The sequence below is a fragment of the Triplophysa rosa genome, linkage group LG14 (assembly GCF_024868665.1).
Source record: "Triplophysa rosa linkage group LG14, Trosa_1v2, whole genome shotgun sequence".
Taxonomy (NCBI): Eukaryota; Metazoa; Chordata; class Actinopteri; order Cypriniformes; family Nemacheilidae; genus Triplophysa; species Triplophysa rosa.
The window spans coordinates 6,511,602-6,528,301 of record NC_079903.1 but is presented as its reverse complement, the minus strand read 5'-3'; the positions used below and the strand labels follow the sequence as shown (position 1 = coordinate 6,528,301).

General features: G+C 39.8%; 1 protein-coding gene across 1 annotated transcript in view; it reads right to left on the bottom strand.

Annotated features, from left to right (window-relative positions):
• Nucleotides 1-458: 458 nt before the first annotated feature.
• The window catches only part of foxo1a (forkhead box O1 a), a 42,005-nt gene continuing 25,763 nt past the window's right edge, over nt 459-16,700 (bottom strand). Inside the window, exons 2-4 of the mRNA XM_057351013.1 lie at nt 4,711-4,902; nt 3,439-4,631; nt 459-3,348 (exon numbers count right to left, since the gene is read on the bottom strand). Of these exons, the coding sequence (XP_057206996.1) occupies nt 3,345-3,348; nt 3,439-4,631; nt 4,711-4,902 (1,389 nt within the window). The 3' untranslated portion in view covers nt 459-3,344. The remainder of the gene's footprint in view (nt 3,349-3,438; nt 4,632-4,710; nt 4,903-16,700) is intronic.

Sequence of the window (16,700 nt, the reverse complement as noted above, 5' to 3'; positions counted from 1 at the left end):
TATTTCTCCCAAATTTCAAATAAAAATATTGCTTCTATTTGCATTTATTTGCAGAAAATGAAAACTGGAGAAACAGGTCAAAATAACAGAAAAAAAGATGCTCTGTATTTTCCAGACCTCAAATACTGCAATGAAAACAAGTTCAGATTCACTTTAAGCAATACAACAGTCATATTTCTACATGTGTTTTAAAAAAAATATGTGAAAACCTGGATTTTTATCACAGTTTGCATGTGTCTTGTTATGCTGTCAGTCTTTCACATTGCTGTCGGATGATTTTATGTCACCCCTGAGGTTTGATTTGGTTGAAACTTGTGCCCCGGATTTTGTGGATTTTTCTTAATGCAATTTTGTGTTTCAAGTGGTGCTTGAGTGTTTGATTCATTAAAATGATTTATTTTATCATTGATTCCCCACTGAAAGTACACTTCTGAAGAAATAAAGAGAGAGAGTCACATTTGATTCATCTTTATATAACATCATTTATATACACATGGCTTTTTACAGCAATAGCAAGTTTCTTGCATGGAAATACAAGCGCAAAATAGGCGTCAACAGCAAAACCAGAGCTATGGCCTCACATTTCACAAACAGTTTGCTCACTGCTGACGAACTAAAAGAATGTACATATAATATACATATGTCAGTATTGGCATGTCATCTTAACAATGTCTTCAATATCATTTCTCTTATAGATTATTACTTTATCAACTACATAAACAAATTGCACCTTTAGTTATATAATCATTTAATTGTGAATCAAATGATTTCTGTACATAAGTTAAGAAATGTAACAGTTTGTTTCAAAATAGATTATCTTCACGTCTCTCTAGGAGAACTCATTATATCTATAGACAAAGTGCAATATTTTCATTTATAGTTTTTGTTTCATAAAAATTGGTCCAAACTCCACAATTCAGAGAAACATAATGAATTTTTTCTAAATTTGTTTTCGATTACAATTTTTTCGTTTTGCAATTTCCATGTTTTTCTACAAACTGCGGCTAAATACAAGAATAGCAGTGTGTGTAAAAAGCTTTGCATGTAAATATTCTTCTACTCTCTAAATATACTTCATATTCTTCAGAACTATGAACTAACAACTGTGACATTAACATGACTCCACGGCTCTATAAACATGAAATATCAAAGATCTCAGTAAAAATAAACTGGAGATGACATTAAATTATTATTAAAGTATATGGATGTGCATAGGCGGAGGTCACCTGTCATATTCACAAAGCAAATGCGTGTTAGATGTCCATGATCATCAGTTATTTTAGTCAAGAATATCTGGCATTTTCCCTTTTTTTGTGTGGGACAGAGGTAATTAATCCAATAATGTGACATAATTGTGAATTTAACAGACATCTGGCATTTTTCAGACACTTAGTTGCACTGTGTCCTGACCAAGGGTGACGCAAAACAATGAAAGTGAAACTGCTGCACCACGCCCCACAATCTTACCCAATTAGTGTACGTCTGATGCTGAATATACAATTCAAATTTTCAACCAATGAGATGTCAGTGTGGGCGGAGTTTACCAGCATAACGTCGCATGAATATAAACCAAACTGACAAAATGTCCTGTAGGATTAAAACTTACATAGTGAGGACAGCTTTATAATAGTCACTTATTATTTTTTTTCAATATTTGTTTTATAATACTAATAAAGTAATTTCAACGAATTATTGAGCAATTGATACCCTGGTTCAGTATTTGCTAGACACTTTGAGACATTAAATGTCTATTGCATACATGTGCAAAAAAACAAAAATCATCTAGGTGAGGAGATGGAAATAAAAAAGTAAAAAAAGACAACGATAAAGGACTATAATGGTGGAGCATTTTTGTGACTTTGTGATCACCACAAACTTATAGTACATGTACGTCACAGTGCCTGCAATTTGAGAGAGAAAAGAAATATGATAAAAGTGTAAATGATTCACTGTGACATGAATCAATCACATCGTTTTTCATTAAGCCAAATAAATAAGTCAATAACTCTCTACGTTTTCTTAAAATCTAGAGGACTGTAGCAATACAGAAACAGATTCAATGCAGCGGCAAAGGCGTAGAAGAATCTCCTAAGCGCTGTAGTTCTTAACTAATGTACATCAGCCACAGTAAAATGGTTTGCGGTGAAAAAGGCTTAAGAGCAAATCCAACAATTTTTCCACAGTTCTGTTTCTTACCCTTAGACTTAAAAGACTACAAAGAAGATCGACCAAAGTTAGGAACACACTTGTGAAATACTCTTAAAAATTGTGGATTTGTCCCTTAACTTTGTCGAAATGCACTATACACAGCTTAATCTCAAAAATCTCAAATTGAAGCCAATAAGAACAGCCATAAGAATAATTCTCAAAATACAAAAAACCCTCCATGTTTCTACTTTAAATGCTTTTGAAATATTTCATGTATTTACAAGAGATGTAGAAAGATGTACACAGTTCAGATGAGAAACGCCCTTCCGCGTAAATCCACCGAAATGTACGATGTCGGATCCAGTTTCCAATTTACAAAACAACATTAAACCTGCCGCCCTGATTGTTGATATCATTGTGTAAACTCTCTGTACACTAGTTTATAGTAACACCCTCTTCGAAAACGTAGTACATCTGCTCTACGTCAAATACGCTGACAGGACAGAAACGAAAGTGTTGTGATGCGATGTATGCAAAGTATGTTTGAAAATCTCATTTCCGAGATCCCCTATCGACGGGACCTTTTCTAAAATCTATTTACAGTCATTCCTTGCGTGGATGTTCCAGTTCTGCTTCCCAATAAGGCCAATCACAAAGAAGCTCAATAAGAATGCATATAACCCTCAGCATAAATTGCAGGTCATCATTTTGAACTGACAACAAAACGGTGAAAGTGCAATTACCATGCGTATCACTGAGGTGTGATATGAGGTGAATGCCTGCTGTTGGATTTGGTGGTTAAACCGTGTCACTGTTTGCCCTCAATGTGGCTGTAAAACATTTATGTGAACATTGGTGTGTGTGTTGCAGCAAATGAAAGGGCCTCAGATTTTCGGTTGCCCTGATAGGACCACTGATTCTCTACAGCGAGAAAAAGGCATCGAAATAAAGCTTGTCAGTTTGGCTATGGAGCACAGGCACCTGGTTTGGCACTTAAAACTTGAGTCCAAATATTTGAGAAAAAGCGTCCTTGTAAATGAGCTCCACGTCGAGCCAACGTGCTTGGCAGTGTGCGGTCGTGTCATGACCTCATCTGCTGAAGAAAGAGAAGGAATAATAGGGTCTGCGTCCTTGACAAAGAGGATTGGATGGGTGTGGATAGCTGCTTAAGGTTGCCATCTTCCAGTTGAGCGTTTTTACCTGAAAGAATAAAACAATGTTATATTCATTGAATCACACTTCTGCAGTGCATTGATTGATATTAACCCCTCATTTGATTGATGTTCCTACCCAGACACCCAGCTATGAGTGGTGGTCTTCACACTGTGCCCTGGAAACCCCTGTTGAGTGGCCATGGGGTCAAAGTTGAAGTCCAGCGATTCCCCGTCCATGAGGGTGTCGTGTAAAATGGATTCCACGTCGCATTCGAATCGCTCAACAGGCATGCCATCAAGATCACTTGGCAGCTTCTCCAAGTGTTGCTGCTGGTGGTGGAGCATCAGTCCTGGGCTGCGGCCATATCCTTTGCTGTTGATGCTGCAGTAGGGTGGCAGCCCTCCCCCACCACCGAGATGGCTTCCGTAAGGCATCTGCATGGCTGATTTGATGCTTCCCAGGCGTCCAGCAGCAACACTATGGCCAATGGCGGTCAAGGGATGCAACGATCGGCCATTCATTGCTGCCGACAATGGCGGGGCTTGTCCGTGCATACTGTGCGGGTGAGAGAGGGCGTGGCTGCCTCCCATAAGTTCATTTCGTGCACTGTTATAGGACGGCAGCATACATCCTCCACTTGACTGGGAGACGACAGTGTCCACCGAGGGCATGAGCTCTCCGGGCTCACCTTCAGATGTCAAAAGCTCTTTCAGCAGCCCTGCTGTACAGTTAAACTGGCCCATGGTTCCTGGTCTGGGACCAAAACTGGGCTTGTTTTCTGGCAGAGTCTGCATTGGCATGGAGGAAATGCTGCCCATCCCTGTCTGGCCATAGAGACACTTGCGATAGTCTTGTTGGTTCTGTTGGTTGAGACCTGGTGAGCTGTAGGGGGAGTAACCAGGGCTGTTCTGCATAAGCGAGGAGGGTGAGGATTGGTTGGACCCAGATCCAGGACCTCCAGCAGACCCCACTGATGGGTTCTTGGGTGAGAGCAAGTTGAGGTTATCCAGAAGGTCCTCCATCACATTCTCAGAACCATTGTGACCGAGTGAACCAGCCATTTCGGACAGGCTTGGGAGGGTGGAAGTCATTTTCGCCCCGGACCCAGGGCCTGGGTAGACCATGTGAACGTCAGAGTCGCCTAGTTCATCGTTGATGAAGGGCGAAAGACGCCCGCTGAGGGTGCTGGCATTGGAGCTGGTGCGGGGACGGAATGCCGTCCAGGCGTCAAAGTCGTCATTGCTGTGCGAGTTCGGGCTGCCGGGCCACTTGCCATACTGGGAGCCGGGACTGTCGGCACCCCCCTCGGGTCCACCCTGAAGAGCAAGCTATAAATAAATACAGAGATCAGTTAGTTAGTGGTGAAGTAAATGTTGTACTCTATCAGCTTCTTGTTACAACTTTTACCTTTTTCTTAGCAGCACGTCCTCTGCTCTTGGAAAACTTGCTGTTGTTGTCCATGGAGGCGGCTCTGCGGCGAGGCGACTTGCCGCTCTTGCCACCTTCGGGGTTAAGCATCCACCAGGAACTCTTTCCCGTACCCTCATTCTGCACACGGATAAACCGACTGTGCAGAGACAGGTTGTGTCTGATCGAGTTCTACAGGAGAGAGAGGGAGAGAGTGAGTGTTATGTTCGAAGTTTGCCCTGTTCCCGTAAATTCCCCTCTGACGGTAAATCAGCAGAGTGCAAATCCTCACGGCAGCTGTTTTCTATTAAAACTTGGTCTTTTCTCTTCACCTCCGCTTTCTTCCACTCAACCTTTCCTTCACATAGATGCATCATTTTCTGTCATTTAAAGGAGACCTGGGGACAGTTTTTCTTGAATGTCGGCCATTCTAATAAACAAGTTGGACCAAATATTTGCTAATTTGTCTCTGTGGTATGTGGAAATACAATAGAAGAATCCTTTCAATGTTTTATTGTGCATTATATGAAAGCATATTTTCCCATTTTTTGTAAAAATTGATTTTCCTTTTCCAAGTTCAGTTATCAATGGCTAGTCATGACAAATGAACAACTGAACATATATTTGTTATGTTTCCTATGCTAAGCTATCTTGCTAAACTCTCAGAATTAAACTTTGATATTTATTCCACCCTGTCAAGGGTATTGTGGTTTACTAAAACTATTAAAACAATTGTATTAATTGAAATAAATAAAATGTCATCCTAAATATTATTTGAAATACTTGAACGAAAATGAGAAAAGCTGCCTTAGCTATAAACTGAAATAAGGTTATTCGAGGCACTAAAATGTTAACAAAAAATACTAAACTAAAACTGAGAGAAAAATCAATTTAACTTATAAATTGGTATAATAAATATACAAATAAATAAAAAATGACAGAAGCACAATATAAAATAGCTATAAATAGCTAAAATATGAATAAAACTACAGTACAATAAATTTCAAAGACTAAAAACATTTTTTACAAGTCATTCACCACAGTAATTCTTCAGAAAATGTTTATATTTACATTGTATTTCCATTAAACAGTAATAAATCACTTAAATAGTATCCTGTCATAAAGACCACCAAAACATCTATTACCCTGTCCGATTCTCTATTATTGTCAATGAATAGTTGTGGCCGCTGGTGCAGATTTAGCCTCAAACATCTCTCTCAGTCTGAAAACTCTGCATCCCATAATGTCTGTCAAAATCAGGTAAACATTGAGCCTGACATAGGCCCATTACCTAAGTTGTCATGGTGATCATAATCATTAGCACCATTTTCCCTAGACATGAGGAAAATGAAGGATTTTTGAAATGCTGGCCTAATGCCTCCTGTGTCTAATTTAGACTTGTTAATGGATAGTTCCAGGATGGCAGCTTAAGATGGTCTTTGCGGTTGTTTGTGAACTAAAAAGCTTCATGAGGCACATGCAGAGACACGTTTTTTTAAATCTGGTCCACAAATCCTAGTGACTGTAACGTTTTAGATATGGACACTGTGCTTACAGACACATGCTAGAGAAAGAAAGAGAATGCCCAGGAAACGAACATTCAAAACAGGGAAAGAAGACACTCAAAGGGTTGCAGAGCCAGACTTTTACTATCAGCATAATGTATGGTCGACATTGAAGCTTATTTTGGCCAAGAACTGCCTACTTAGAGATGCTATCTGACCTACAACATCCAATCACCATTGTTTCTTGAGTGTGATGTTTACAGACAGATAAATCGGACAACTGTAAGGATGCTTTTAACTAGTTATTCTTCCAGATAATAGCAACAATAGCAAAATCATCAGAATCCTAATAAAAACCTTGCTCAAATTGCTCAAAGCCAACAAATCAGATCAAAACTGATGATTTCAGCCTGCGATACCAATACGCACCAGATGGTCTATGAGCAAGGAATTATCACAAATTTGGCCAATGTGTGTCAAAGAGAAGCGAGACCCCAAAGTTAAATCAATCGCAACCCAACACACGAACAAGCAAAAAGACTCTTATGAGCTACACGCAACCTAAATCTAAAGCATAACAGCACCAATCGAAGTAATGTCGCTTAGCTAACCATAACATCGTTCATCTATCCCAAACTGAATAATCATTTCCACGCATGTCAGCACCGTAAACTCAGTGACCCCACATTTAAACACACGTTTGTATGTCGTGTGAAAAGGCTCTATGGGTAAGTAAGCCTGGCTGGTGCGCAAACGTGTGTTCCGTAACAAATTTAACCGCAACCACATCTGAAGATTTCCTCATTGTTTTCTTTACAAGGTTTTGAAGAACAGGAGCCTGGGGGGTCTGGGGAATACCAAGACAGAACGCGGCATTCTGAGAGGAAAGAGTCTGGCAGGACAGCGTTTTTGAAAGTTGCCAGTCCTCTGGATGTGAACTCCCACTATGAAAGTGTTCGTGACCTAATGGTGAACTAATGGAATGCCGGTTTCCCTGACGTCACTTAAGAACGATGAAAAACCAGAGATATGATGGTGGATATTTATCCTGTTTGAGTGTCGCACTATATGCATAGACGTGTCCCTTGAATAGCACTGGTCAATGAGCCGTTCCAGACCGCGCAGAATGTCCCAGAAACAATCGGACAAAAACAGACAAAGAGAACCCAAACGATATCAAAGCACGCTCATCCTGTGTGCAGATCCGCAGCTTCCTTCCCGATTGACACATTTTTAGCCTGTTTTGACAATAGTTGATGTATTAGCGGCAGGAGAACACAGGAACTTCAACATTCCAGCTAATCACTGCGTTCAAAGTTCAACCGTAATGACGGCTTGCCAGCTAGTATCTATCTCTTCTTGTACACAGAAAGTGGGATGCGACAGTGTCCCAATCCACATTCCTGTCTGTGGTTACCAAACCTCCACCATCCTTTCTGTTGTGTGGAGATCCTGTAATCTCGGGTTCGCAACAATACTGCCTTTCCACATATACCACAACAGTACACACAATGACACAACGTTATAAAACGGAGCAATTTTTGGAATGTTATGGTCGAGTATATGAACACAATGCATCTGTGCACATTCATCAATTCTTGATATACAGCATGAACGTGTATATTTATATTCTATTGTGTTACTTTGTGGTGCACTGTGCTGCAGTGATGAAAAGCTCATCACCATGGCGATAAATGCAACAACAATAAATTGCGCAAAACCTCTATAATATCAATCATTTTTGGTTTTCTTGTAGCCCTGAAGGTCAATTTTTATACAGTGGAGTGCCACTCCAAATTTAGAACAGTGCACTATTATCCATCCATGAAAAGTATTTACTACGGTAACTATAGTTTCTCCCACAACACCATTGTTTCCAAATTTAATAGTGTAGGCAGGCATTACTACTAATGTTGGTCATATACAGTATGTTTAAAAAAAAAAACTTTGGTTTGTAACTTTTGGGTTTCATTCTTGCTGTTATGCAGATGATTAATACCTCAAATAATTAGGTAATAAAAGTAATAAAATAAAACCTCTTCAAAAAGGTTGGTGGATAATAAAATGACTGAAAAAATCCCATAGCTGGGATCTTTTGACTTGGCCAGGCAGTAACAGTATAGCGGTGTATAGGAATGCCCTAGCAACCACACAAAACACCCTAGCAACTGCTCAGCAATGCATTAAAATCAGTGTGAACCAGAAGTTGTGCTTGAATTTACTTATGCATTTTGACGGATTGTGGTTTTTTTGTGGATACCAAAGATTAACTGTTCACCACAAAACTAGTAATGTGCGCTAAATAGGGTAAAATAAAGTAAAAAGTAAATAAATACATGCTAAACAACTCACAACAGGCTATCATTACTGGAGGTGTTTTGCATGGGCAAAGTAAAAAACAGTATTTTACTTAAATTTTACAGTTCGCCGCTGTCCTTTTGAATCCTCGGATGTCCAAATTCTGTGTTTTTCAGGAAATGTAAAAAGCACTGTAGTTTTTAAACGATTAAATACTGTGTTGTCAAAGTTGACAAGTACTTTTTAATACTTTTTATTTTATATTTATTTGACTAATAATAATGATTTATGGCAAAAAAATCTAAATCACGAAATATGGAGTTACAAGGTTTCAGAAGGACAGCAGCAAGTTGTAAAATCAAGAATAAAAAATTATAATTTGGCCAAACTAAATTACCACTGCAATTTTTATTAACAACACAAAGTTCATATATTAAAAAAAATGCTTAGGTTTTGGAATGTAAACACAAAATAACATGGCATCACACCATCCAATGCACTGCCATTACAAAAAGAAGATTTCACAGACACTGATTTTAAGCCCGTGAGGCATGAAGAAAGTCAATAGCATGAGCCAAACACAGGAAGTGACCACATGAAAGAGGACTGTCACAGGAAGCCGGCCTCACTTCCTGTCTTTCAGGAAGCAGTGGTTGTGTTTTTGAGCATGTATTTGTGCGTGTGCGCAGATGACTGGAATGCCATGCCACAGAGCCAGGCTGGGGGTGGTGAGACAGAGGTGCCCTGCTGCACTCCTCCCCACGCTGGCAGACTTCTGTTTAGCACTGGAGCCAGCCACAGCCATTCTCACTCCAGAGAGAACAAACAAAGCATTACAGACCACAGACACAAACCCAGGGAGCTCTTCAACAGCCAGACCTGAGCCCACTCCACTGCCCCAAACCTAGACAGAATATGTGCCTTTAACTATTCAACTAGTTTAAAACTGCAATCCTACCATTAAATAACTATTAAAACTGCAATCTGTAACTTAAAAGTGAAAAAAAATACAGTTATTGAGCAAGTACATAAATCCCTGTTCAAAACGGTCTAAAATTAAACTCTTTATCGCATCTAAATAAACCCTCTTTGGTGTTCAATCTAAAATATTATGTCTTTATGTGTGTAACTGTTTAAAGCTACATGAAGTTATTTCTGAGTTATGCTCCAAATGAGATAAAATCGTCACAAGGCACATGAATGTGAATGCTAACAGACCGCTCTCCAGGTCTTCAGTATTTTTTCTGGAGCAGGTTGGTTTGATCGTGGTGTACATCTGCGTGCAAAGCGGTTTAATAAGACGCAGTAACTGTACGTCTGTGTATGTCACTGTAAGCTCAGGCAGGCAGCTGGAGGTCATGTGTTTGGGGCAGAGCAAAGCCAAGGACATAGAGTCCCATTTCTATTTCTCTCTCTTCTTACTTCAGTCCTTCCCTCCAAAGAGCTTGAAAGACCACACTGTTCTTCACCCTTTCCCTCTCTCTCTCTTTCTCTCTCTCCCTCTATCGTCCGTCCTCTCTCTCATTCCCTTTCTAAGCATTCAATATTGACAGAAGAAAGCTAGGCTTCTGAATCTCAGCCGGCCCGGTTCTGTTATTCAGTTTTCAAACATTTGCTTTCATTTTTGTTTATGTGCTGGGCAGCACATACTATACATAATACAAATTGTGTTACTTGCTGGTTAAACATTTAAACATACAGTATGTGAAGCAGCACCATATAGTCTGATTCATGAGTGACTTCACAAGTCTGTTCTTTGTAATGAAACTGTCAAAACAACTCAGACACGTCAGACTAATCGTCCTATTGAATATGTCTGAGTGGTTGCTGAATTAACATATGACTCAAGAGCTCAACTTCAGGTCATCGCTGTCTATTATCACATCCAACTTAAAATAAAAAGAGAATCATTACTGTGTAAAATTGGCACCAATAGCTAAGTGGGCTGCACGTCGACATACAGTATTGTGCAATAGCACTTCAGGTTACCTGAGTTTGAGTTTTGGCTCACGGTCCTTTCACGACTCCAGTTACCCTTTCGTTAACCCCATATAATAGCTGGTCCTCTCTTTTCTATCCTATCAAATAAAAGTAGAAGTAGTTTGGCTAATACACACTTTAAAGCGATTATATTGACTATTAAATGAATGCAATCATTAAAGATCAAATGGAATCAAACCGTAATCATTCAATTTCTACTCCACAAAAGCTCATCTGGAACATAGGCCTACAGACGCATTAGCAAGTTCCACAGAAGACATAAAATGCCACATCGTCTGCACTTTAAAATGAAAAACTTCACAGGAAGAGGCGATGGAGAAGAACCGAGGCCAGTGTGACTCAGACGTCGCCACATGAGAGAGCTGAGTTACTGGATGAAGCCAGCCCTTCATATTCAGACGTCAGAAAAACCTGAAAAAAATAAGACCAACTGCACGCAATTACGTAGATGAGATAACCTCGCTCTCACTGGGACTTCAAAGCGGTTTCGCGCAGCCGTGGGGGAGCACATGTCGTGACACCTCTGCAGGAGAGAAGCGAGAGAGGCCGCGAATAGACGGCAAAAACGCACCTCGTGACGTTCGCGTCTCCATCAAAGAACAAAGTCGGACGTAATGCGAGGGTCTTATTCTGCGTCGGTTTCGAGCTTTGGGCTCGTGTCGGGTCATGTCTGGTGTAGACAGGGCTGGTGTCTGCTGACAGACGTTAAGAATGTGTGAGTGCGGTTAGGAGGAGACGGAGAGAGCGCCCAGACCTGTCATTAGCTCATCACTAGCTCAGCAGGTCTCACATTTACTAAGTATAGGCCGAGTCTCAAAAGTGAGGGAGTCAGGTGAAAACAAACCCGACCATTTCAACGTGTTATTCCTGGAGAGACCTGAATCACCTTTTGCAAAAACCTGGGGACTGTGTGTTGACTAACTGACTGTCAGTATTTGTCTATTCTTGAACAGAAAGTAAAGGTTCTGAAATATGTTGGGTCATGTTTTAAAGGGATAGTCCACCCAAAAAGGAAAATTCTGTCATGACTTACTCAACCTCGAGTTGTTCCAAATCTGCGTACATTTCTTTGTTCGGTTGAACACAAAAAAAGATATTTAGGAAAACATTCAAAGGTGCTCCAGAATGATTTGCTTTCCTATTTTCTTCTAAATATCACATTTTGTGTTCAACTGAACCAAAAAAAGAATATTTTTTTTCTACTATGTAGATGAACATTCTTCCAAATATCCTTCATTGTGTTCAACCAAACAAAGAAATGCATTCAGATTTGGAACAACTTGAGGGTGAGTAATTCATGACAGACTTTTTGGGTGAACGTGCATCTATTGAATTGTATATTAATAAGTGTAGACTTCACACAGATCCACATCTGTGTGAATACATGTATTTATTAGTAAATATTGCCACATTTTATCATAACAATTTATCAATATTTTTGACATTTTATTAATGTATAATGAAAAGTCTCTTTTGACATAAAAGACAGTCAACATAAAAGATGATGCCAGTCAACAAGTCATGTCTCCTCCTGACCGCTAACCTGATGTGTGACGTCTTCACAAATACTATAACCTCAAGGGTGGTGTTGACTCTGAGGTCATCAAACTTTCATATATTCGCTTGTGGCTTTCAAACCAGACATGACATCAAATAAGACGAGCTCACTTCATAAGTACACATTATAGTGTGCCCATTTCTGATGAACCAAGTCAAAGAAGTCTATTAATAAAAATAAACCTCTATTTAACACAATATTTAATTTGCCAAAGAATAAAAACAATAAGAGAGAAATACAACGAATGTCATTATGTCTCAAGAACCCAAAGTCAAACTCAAAAATTAAGGTTTTAACGTCTTTAGACCATGTGTGCTAGGTGTTTTGAGGCCAACTGCAAAATGTAACAAATATATACACATTTAAATTTGCAGAATTTCATTTCCAGGAAAAAAAAATCATACATGGCAACATAGAAGACAACATCCTTTTCTCTTTAAGCAATAATGGAGGGTTTAAACCTTGAGACTTCTTCATTTCACACATTCTCTTTGCCGATATCGCTTCAGTTAAAGTCTGTTTTACTGATAAAATTTCAAGGGCATAAATTTAAGATTTGTACAATTAAACTTGCAAACTGAAGGCCCCATATATGGCTTTAACAGATGATCTGACTGATGGAAGTATCAGTGTGACACGCACACAAACACCACACACAAGCAAACACACATCAAACATCACAATCATACACACCATTGTAGATGTACAGGTGTGTAGTGAAAATAGGTTTCTATCCAAATATACAACAATGCCTATGTTAGAATTGTCCTGTTACTGTTACTTATGTTTTTGGACCTGTTGCATACTAACAAATACAACAAAATAAACAAAAATGGACCCATTGAACAACATACTTTGAATCTGTAACTTAAAAAAAAGAGTCACCAAGCTCACAGCTCTCCACCGTTCAAATTCAGCTTCTTACAGCTCTCAGCTCCAAGTGCATTATGGGATTTCTAAGAGTCTACTTCAGAGCAGACGCAGGTATTGTTGTTGTTATATCATAAATGTTATGTATATCATGAATACTCAGACATCGCACTCATCTGATATACTGCTTCTTGCAGATTGCACCAGGAAAGTATTCAATGTTTTTTTAAGATCATTGGCAGTTCCACATAAACTTCAGTTTTCAAAAGTGTTTTTTTTCCAGAGGTCCCCAGAACATTCTGCCGGTGTGTCATTCACCGATATGAAATTATGCTTTTTACGCAACCTGCGTTTCATAAACAAGGGAATTCCCTGAGCTGGCAACACCGATGGAAATCCAAAAACAATAACTGTGCCAAGTTCTGCCCGTTTTAAAGTTATCGTTCAGCTGTTGGTTTTTATTCGGCTGTCTCTGGGCGTGTGCCAGAGACGTCTAAACCTGCGAACGGGTGCCAGAAGTTCATATAATCTGTACGAGCGGGGCACTGGTTTGTCTTTGAACAGCGCGAGTATGCAGTCGCAGAACGCATAGATTATAAAGAGACGGGAATAGATAAGACGCCCACACAAGTATTTCTCTGAACGCAGCAGACATTGATTTATTGCCACATTAAAGTGCAATCACTAACACACACATAGAGAGTTCCAGAAGAGCAATACACAACATCACACATACAGTCTAGCTGGTGATGTTTCAGTTTTGTTCTGAAACAGGTGGACAGAAATGAAAGCCTTCGAGAATAAGAGAAGAAACCAGTTTGGGGCGATATGCACCCTGTTCTCCCTGACTGACTCTGGTTTGAGCTGGTGTCTGTGGGGCCGTCTGACTCACAACATCAGAATGTTTCTCAAATCAGAAGCAGGTCCAGCTGAGATCTCGCCAGGCCTCTAATCTGTCTCCTTTGGATTCCACTCCAGGGAAATGAAATATTGGACCCCAGCTGAACTCAATACATCCAATCAATAACTAAACACAAGACTTGTGGGCCGCCTCTTTCCAAATAAAGATCACGGCCTGTAATCGTGGCTTACGCTGTTGTAAGAGAACCATTATAGCTTGGGATTTATTTCTGGTTGGCCTGATCTTATTTGGCGCGTTTGAACCACTCCGAAATTAATCCGCTTTGTGCCTTCAAGGCATATTGAACTTGAATACCTTGGCCGTGCCGTGACGCTTTTGCCTAATATTTCAGTCGATTACGAGCAGCTCATACGGAAGTATCAAGGTCTGAGGTTAATAACCAGTCCAGTGTTACTGTGCAAAAGAGACAGTTGTGTCTCTCCAAGATTGCGTTGAATCCCTTTGTTTGCACTTTGATAGGTTATCGCAGCCAACACAGGATAATCACGGTAATACACACTGGCCTACTTTTGAAAGTCAATACAGCGGAGCTCTTAAACGGTCCACGGATGGGGAAATATGAAGCGTCTGGCATCCTGTCGTATTTACATGTCTCCTTTCATTAAGAACCATCCGGAGAAGCGGAAATGACAATCGTCATTACAATCCTCACGTACCTGGCAACCGCAATGTGTTGCCAAGGAAAGCCGGCTAAGTGTTGCCAAGGAAAGCCGGCTAAGGAAACGTGACAGGTCAAGAGGAAATCCCTGTGTGGACCTCAGTGAATGGTGGACAGTGCCGTAAAAACAAACTGCCATGGGTTGAAAGTTGGGTGGAATGAAGCAAATAAATACTTTAAAGATATTTTTAATAGTCTTTTTGTTTTATAAAGAAAATGTGGTGTTTGCTTTTTGACGTCTAGAAAATAACATTGACCAAGTATACAAGGGTTTGTAACCAACAAAATAATAACATTTCCACAAGGAATTAAAACCACAGCAGTCTAGTAAAATATACTTTAGGACCCTTAAGTGACCATGAGCCACATAATGGGGAATCTTCGTCGGACAGTAAAAACTTATGTCCAAGTCTGCAGTGGCCTCTTCGGCGTCGGTTGTAAATGATTTGGTCCATGAGGTGAAACTTCGTAACGAGGGGTTCATCCCGAACGATTTCTGCTAGGTCGCTAATGATTTTCCTTTCCCCCGTTCATCATCCTCAATTTTGCTCATGAGACACGGCGCTGACACACACACACACCGCCTGATGGGCCAGCTGATCACCCGCTCGTGCTGCCGAGGCGGTGACACAAAAGGAAACCTGTGTCACACTGTGACGTCAGCTCCTGCTAACTGAATTTCGGGCAAGGAGAAATCCGCTATACAGAGCGCTCAGTGTGCTGCTCCTCAATCCAATTTACTCCTATGTGAGGAGAACTCTGTGAATTTTTCCTGGAAGAAACCTCACCAGCTTTATCCTCAAAATAGTCATCTTCACACAGAAATTAGGAACTTTTTTGCACAAAATGTGTAGTTAGTGTAAAACGAACTGTAAGAATGAAACTAAAGGCTAATTCACACTGTTCCAGCAAACTCGATCAGTGTGTAACCACTATTGGGATTTGCTTTTTACCAACTGAAAATGTTTAATAGCCTTTTCAGGTCGTGTTCAGGTAGTTTAGGTTTCGGAAAGTTTTTTTCGAACATGAATTCCCTTTACGTAACAAGGCTTCTTAGTTTCTTATTGGACAATTCTCAGAGAAAAGCACGCCCACACGTCAACCAGCCAGAGAAAGAGCACGCCCATCAATATACTTCGCTTGTTGTATGGAAGTTCAGCTGTGTTTGTTTGTTCACGGCAAACTTATTGTGAATCAACAGTTATGCAGGAATAATGCGTTGATGTTTGTGTGCTCGTGCTGTAGTTCCCCCCCATGCCTTCAGGAGCTCGACTGCTTTTGGAAATAATCGTACAGCTGTATCTGTCTTTTATAAATGTGATCAAACTAAATACTCTTTGAAGATATGAAGTATGCAATACTACTCTATAGGTACTCAAGATTAATATGAGATTGGCACAAAAACTGAACGTGTTACCTCCTCTTTAAATTTAGTCTTTTAAATGCTCAAGTATACTCAAAAAACTATATAAAATGTCTCCAAATGGAATCTGTTTTGACTTGAGGTAATAAAACCACTGCAGAAGATATTTTAAACCCTGTATGTACTGTAGTATTTCAATTTATAATTTGTTTTTGCCCAGGCCATGTATTAGGCAGAGAGCTTTCATATGCTGTCTGAAAAGATGAGGCGGTCTGCCATGACTAAGGAGCTCCTGGCAATCTACACCCCTGACATCTGCAAAAAGATTTTGGGTACACACAACCAAAACAATGTCAACTAGCCTAGCTGAGCATTAGCCGAGCACTTTATCTGTCAAAGGGAAGTTTTTGAGTGTTTAGTAGCAAAAACTCCATGTTTTGATGTGGAAAAATCATGACATTGGTGTTATGCAAACTAAAAACTAATTAGATTTTGATTGTGCATAAATCATGTTTGCTCTAGGCTGTACAGTTACCAAAGCTTTATTTTATTACAATCGAAACAATGGATGACTGGACCACCAAGGTTCTTAAGGGGGCGGTCAACACGATTGACCCTGGCGAGAATGGTAAAATATTTGTCCTAGGACCTGTGAATTACAAAACTGAATATTACAATTAGAGTTTTGTTGCTTCTATTTAAGGCCTGCTAGCTTTGAGGATTTCTATATGCTAAAATTAAAATGTACTCTTTTCTAAGATATTTCTGGGCAAGTTATATTCAGTTAAGACAGGTCACACATTCATTTTAGTCTG